The 5,795-nt window shown below is 33.7% G+C and overlaps 2 protein-coding genes across 3 annotated transcripts; one reads left to right on the top strand and one right to left on the bottom strand.

Annotated features, from left to right (window-relative positions):
* Positions 1-530: 530 nt before the first annotated feature.
* On the top strand, positions 531-2,308 carry LOC107608304 (UPF0496 protein At1g20180-like). 2 transcript variants are annotated; one of them, XM_016310135.3, is made up of 2 exons: positions 531-831; positions 962-2,308. In XM_016310135.3, the coding sequence occupies exons 1-2, from the start codon at positions 780-782 to the stop codon at positions 2,140-2,142; spliced, it is 1,233 nt and encodes a 410-aa protein (XP_016165621.1). In that variant the 5' UTR covers positions 531-779; the 3' UTR covers positions 2,143-2,308. The 2 variants fall into 2 exon arrangements, with proteins under 2 accessions (XP_016165621.1, XP_016165620.1); XM_016310134.3 differs by having other exon boundaries at positions 959-2,308.
* A 93-nt stretch (positions 2,309-2,401) lies between these two features.
* On the bottom strand, positions 2,402-4,497 carry LOC107609898 (Single hybrid motif superfamily protein). The gene is made up of 6 exons (XM_016311956.3): positions 3,970-4,497; positions 3,767-3,815; positions 3,561-3,687; positions 3,302-3,372; positions 3,135-3,207; positions 2,402-2,904 (listed from the first exon to the last, which is right to left on the bottom strand). Exons 1-6 carry the CDS (start codon positions 4,160-4,162, stop codon positions 2,791-2,793), a joined length of 627 nt encoding a protein of 208 aa, XP_016167442.1. The 5' UTR covers positions 4,163-4,497; the 3' UTR covers positions 2,402-2,790.
* Positions 4,498-5,795: the final 1,298 nt, after the last annotated feature.

The raw sequence follows: 5,795 nt of genomic DNA, 5'->3' as shown, positions 1-5,795 counted from the left end.
GTAAAAGAAAGAAACAATAAATAACTGTAAAGTAGGTAGAAAGTTAAAAAAATTTTAGTTTTTAAAATTTAAATTAATTTTAATTATCAATGTGTCTAAAAAATAAGAATATATTTTAATTAAAAAATAATTAAATAATATTAAAAATTGATCAAAGATTGAATTTTATTGTACAAATAATATTTTTTAATTTATATTTATTATTTTTACATGAAGATATATCAATATCCACTGGATACTATTATTTTCTTCATAAAAAATGAAAATGTATGTTTTATTTGGCTTTAACAATGAACACCATGGGAATTAAAGTGTCAGTTGACTTATGTTACGTTGTGAATCAATCAAATAGAATGTAAACGGATAGATTGATGAGCTTATGAGATGGAGAAGGATCGGATCTCTTCAGCTTCCACGTAGGAGAACAGAGCGTGTGAGCTAAGCTAACGTGTGATTAAAGCCATTGGTAATGGTAATAATAATAATAATAATAATCACAACATATATAACATATATACGTAATTGAATTTAGTATTTGCGGCATTTCCGATTGCCAACGGGTTACTTCTCTTGTTGTAGATTTTTTCCCAAGACACCTCTCTCTGACTCTCTTTCTCTCTTTTCGCTAGAATCCAGATCGTTCCCCATAATACCATCGGATTATATATACCGTACAATATAGCATTATTTAGGAAGCAAAAGAATAATTAATATCATCATTCATCAACATCATCAAAAAAGTAATATCTCTGACCTCTTATATATGCTTTGTTCGAGAGATGATGACACCAACAAGAAGAAGATTGCTTTCTTCCTTGCAAAGAGCAGCGGGTGAGTTTTTATTTCTGCAGCTCTTTAATTTTATCCTTGCCTCATTTACTATATATATACATGATCATTAACTTTTTGGGTTAAACATTAGTGAAATTGTTCATTAATTAATTTACTAAAAATCCAGCAGGTAGATCACCGAAAACCCAAGATGAAGATAAATCTTATAGGAAGCCGAACTTGAATGAAGAATACCTGAAAGCATTCAGAACAAAGTCCTACGTCGAAATATGCAAAAAATTCCAAGGGCAGCTCAGAAAGATAAGAAGCACCACAGGCCTCTCTTCATCATCATCATCATCATCTTCCACGTCTTCTCCGCTTCCTTTCTTCATGCATCTCACAGAGTATTTACTTGAACCGCGGCAAGAAGTTATAGCAAACATGGTGGAGAGGTCAGAGGTGCACCATCTTGTGCTTGAATACTTCAAAGCCAGCTTAGAAGCATCTCAATGTTGCGACACAATCCTCCAAGGTATCCATGAAACTCGAATTGCCTATGCAAAGGTTACAAGGATCATCAAGCTAAGTAAAAGTGTTCTTGATGGCATAGATGAGGATGACCAACCCCGCAAAGCTATTTGTGGAGATCTTGCTTCATTTGCATTGCAAAAGAACCCTTTGTCCATTATTAGTCCCACGATGTTCCGTGAAATTCACGACAAGTACATGGTACTCCTGCATAGGCTAAAGTCAAAGAGAGGGAAAGTTCGAAGAATGTTAACAATAAAGAGAGTTTGTAAGAAAGTTGGAGGAATTGCTATTATTGCTTCGTATAGTGCTCTTGTTGTTGCTTTAATAGTGTTTGCATTCCATAGCATTGTTGGCTTTGTGGCTGCACCGTGTATAATAGGTGGCTCATTTGGGTTGATGAGGAAGAGGTTCAACTTCAGCAGAACCCCTTCTTCTAATGATAATAAGAGGCTTTGTGAGCAACTTGATGTTGCTGCAAGAGGGGTTTATATATTAATTAACGATTTGGATACTATGAGCCGTATGGTTAATAGGTTACACAATGAGGTAGAACACCGAAGACAGGTTGCTGATATATGTTTGAAGAGCGGAAATGGCAAGTTTGAAATACTCAAACAGGTTGTGAGGGAGTTTCACGACTATGAGTCCAACTTTTTGGATCAGTTGGAAGAGCTTGAAGAACATACCTACCTGTGCTTCCTCACCATAAACAGATCTAGAAAACTTGTTATGCAAGAAATTGTGATGGAGGAACAAGAACAAATTTCTGTGTCGTCACACACTCCTTTGAAACAGGAAAGTCTCACAAGTGGCCTGGCTCTTCATCCCCTTAACTGAGATTGTGGTTTTGAGTTTCAACTAGTTTCAATTTTCAAATAATTTTTTGTAATTCTTTGACTTGCCTTTAGTAGAGCATATATATTATGACACATATATATTTGGTCAATTGTAAAAATAGATGGAATTTTTCACAAATGAAATCAATATGAAATGTTACAAAAACTAATATGATTTGTATGCCATTTTTACCGCGAACCAAATATATTCATACTGATAAAATTTCAGATCAAGTAATACTGATTTTTTATTGCACAGCTTTTTATTTAATTATGTGTTCGGCTTTGAATTTTTATTCCGAATCCTGATATCCTCATTTGCGGGGTAAAGAAGGTTCACAAAGCATAAAACTAACCAAAACCAAAATGGAAACTCTAAAGAACGGTCTTACAGTAGCATCAAAATCAATCTATTCATTGGTGCCGAAACTAACACGGTCGAGCCCCAATGACTGTGCCACAGTCTTGTAAAGAGGTTTCCCACAATAAGCACCTAAATGTTTTTTGATTTCTTCAAATTTGTAGCTTTCTGAGATCACAGAACTTGAAGCATCATATGGGGAACCATGGATTAAGTAATGAAATATGGTAGCATGCGTTTTCACAGTCTCCTTCAACGTGTCATCATAAATGAATGCATGGTTCTAATTCAACTGACTTCCCTCAATTTCTTGTATTCCTCAACGCTAACAAGGGAGGCCTTGATCTTAAGCCAATCAGCAGGTTTTGGCATTATAATAGCAATGTATCCTTCCCTGTCTGCCTGCAGTATTGATAACATGAAATTGAATAATTCATGGTACCAACACATGGTATTCAGGTGAAGACAAGTAAGAGAAAATTGGAGTATGTGCTTTAACTTATATTCACAGACTTGCAAATACTCAGCAGCAGTACCAATTGTTCTCAAAGACAAATGGACTAGTAAAAGTTTATCTGCATTATCACAGCAATGATCTAATGAAAAACAGGATAAGAATTTAGTATTGTTACCGAAGCATTGAGTAGTTCTGGTTGCTTGATCAGTTGTTGGTTCACTTCCAAAAGGGAGCCTTTGACACAGCACCTACGGCAAATCCCCACAATTCAGGTTATCAAAGAATTCAGAGGTAACCCATAGACATAAATAAAGGTTGTATCATACATGCTAGGGAACTTACCTCACTATATAGGAATCATTTTTGGTAGAAACTTTGCACAAAGCCGTGTTGGACTCAAAATGTTGAGCATTCTACATAAATAATAAACCATATCTTAATAATATAGAAAGCAGTAATATGATTTATGATGCAACCTCATTGATTTATTAGTACATTGTCAACAAACAGATATGATTTATTAGTAATAAACAGATATGAATTTACATTTATCAGAATAAGCTTGGCATATGTTCGTCATAGATGACAAGTTTAAACATACCTTCTTACGCTTTCCAGTGACCTTGACCCCACTGCGATCAGACTTTCCCACATTGAAATCTATGGCTGTGATTCCACCTTCATCCTTGAAAGAAACGTGGGAAGGAGCCAAACCAATCACACACAAGCTTTAAAATAAAATCAAATAAACCATTAGCAACGTGAAGGAAGAAACATTAAGTGGCTAACAATTATATCATATTATACCCATTGGCGTGCCGGTAAACGTACTGATCGTGCCCTGGCTTCATAAAATCTGAATATCGAAACAACAGAGCAATGCAGTTAGATTTACAATACTAATTAATTCATTCATTCATTAATTGTCATTAACATCAATATGGAACAGAGGTTTAGGGTTTATGTCAAGGAAAAAAAAGTTTCAATTTGAGCGTACAAAAAAAGAGTACCTAGAGCGAAGTAAATGGCGAAGTTGGATTCAACGGCGGAAGGAGGAACTGAAGGAAGATTACAGACATCGGGGAGTAGGAGCTTTCGTAACTCGTCATCTTCATCTTCCTCTTCTTCCTTCTCCTTCTCTTGTTTTTGTTCGAGTTCTTTGGTTGCTGAAGAGTTCGATTCTTCGATGACGTGGTTGGACATATTAATTATTATGTGTGTATATAAATTTAAATGAAAAAAAAAAAAAGGAAAATGAGGAGAGTGAAGCAGCACTTTACGAACTGGGAAAGAGCCAGAGGCAGTTGCCACCAGCCCACCACCACGTTAAGGTTTCAGGTGAGGTCAGTTGAGGTAACCCGTAACCAACCAGACAGACCAGTTAGTTAGAAAGTAGAACTGTAGAAGTACTTCAAATCGCAGGAACAACATGCGAATCCCAATTTTCAACCCTCCCTTCTTTTCTTTTTATTCGGTTAAGTTGTTGCGTACAACAACGGAATTCCAATTCTCACACTGACCAATCCAAGTTTGATACTAACCCTTTCTTCTTTTTCATTTGTTCATTTGTTGTCTCATTGTCACTAGTTAATGGACTAGACCTACAGACTTCTTCATTGAACCTGTTCCAGAAAAAATATAATCAATGAAAATGTATAAAAACACAGAGTTCTTCTGATTGGGCCTTTGGCGCCTCTTGTAAACCAAAAATAGAGAGCTCTTCTGACCAAAAATTAGTGGAAAAGAAAAGGGGAAGGGGCTTATGTTAAAAAAAGAAACTGCAACCAAGTTGGGTTGGTCTAGTGGTTAGCTCATTAGTCCGCTTAAGCAAGTGTCGGGGGTTCAAATCCCGCCTTGTGCATGCAGCAACTCATTGGCCAGCGGCAAACCCTTAAATGGAGCTCAGTACCGCGACGGATTAGTCCTTGACCTACTGGGTTGAGGGAGACCGTGAGAAACAAAAAAAAAAAAAAAAAGAAACTGCAAACAACTTTTTTTTTCTTTCAAGTTAACAATTAACTCCTGAACAAAAAATAAGGTTAACAATTAACTAATAAATTTATTTTCCTTTAACCAAATTAGGTTAGTCGTGGTTAGCTAATTAGTCTGTATAAGTAAGTGTTAGGAGTTTAAATTTCGCATTGAGCATATAGTAATTATTGGCTATCAATAAATTCTTAAATCGAATTACGATCTACAACAAATTAATTTTTGTCCTATCAAAAAACAAAAAAAAAATATTATTTTCCTTTAAATTTCTCAGTTTTGACAAAATACTATTTTCAAAAATACTATTAAAAAATGAAAGGTAGCTCATATAAAAAAAGTTTAAAAAAAATTTGAGAATCAACTTTTTTTCATTAATAATTAGTTAATATTTCTTTTCTCTAATCAAGAAAAAAGAACTTTTATATATATATATATATATGAATGATATTTAAACGTATTTAAAATTATTCGTAAGTGATATACCTCTGTTTTATAATTAAAAATGTGCAAGATATGTATGTAAAAGATTTAACTAGTCTTTAATAGAATTATATGATCTTTTATTTGAAACTAGTGTATGTTCCTATATTTTTACGGGATAATACATAAAATTATATAAAAAAATTTTTAAAAATTAAATAAAATATATAGTAATTATTATTATAAATATTTTATAAAATTATAATTAAAATTAAACTCTCAGAATTTTTAATATTAAAATATTAAAAATTTTAATCAATTTGAGTTTGTTTAGTGATCATCTCATTCGTCTGTTTAAACAACTATTAGGAGTTAGAATTTTATTTTGTGTGTAACAATCCGTTAGCTAACGGTAAACCCTTAATAA

Source organism: Arachis ipaensis, chromosome B7 (genome assembly GCF_059453495.1).
Source record: "Arachis ipaensis isolate K30076 ecotype BB chromosome B7, ASM5945349v1, whole genome shotgun sequence".
Lineage (NCBI taxonomy): Eukaryota > Viridiplantae > Streptophyta > Magnoliopsida > Fabales > Fabaceae > Arachis > Arachis ipaensis.
Note: the sequence above shows the minus strand (reverse complement) of the source record. Positions and strands in the feature narration are given on the sequence as shown.

What these genes read in the sequence shown, in the direction of transcription:
- LOC107609898 (XM_016311956.3), bottom strand. Translation starts at nt 4,162, where the DNA reads ATGTCCAACCACGTCATCGAAGAATCGAACTCTTCAGCAACCAAAGAA. An exon ending in CGCCATTTACTTCGCTCTAG is followed by an intron (nt 3,816 to 3,969) that starts GTACTCTTTTTT and finishes TTCGATATTCAG; the next exon opens with ATTTTATGAAGCCAGGGCAC. An exon ending in AATGATTCCTATATAGTGAG is followed by an intron (nt 3,208 to 3,301) that starts GTAAGTTCCCTA and finishes GATTTGCCGTAG; the next exon opens with GTGCTGTGTCAAAGGCTCCC.
- LOC107608304 (XM_016310134.3), top strand. Translation starts at nt 780, where the DNA reads ATGATGACACCAACAAGAAGAAGATTGCTTTCTTCCTTGCAAAGAGCA. An exon ending in TTCCTTGCAAAGAGCAGCGG is followed by an intron (nt 832 to 958) that starts GTGAGTTTTTAT and finishes CTAAAAATCCAG; the next exon opens with CAGGTAGATCACCGAAAACC.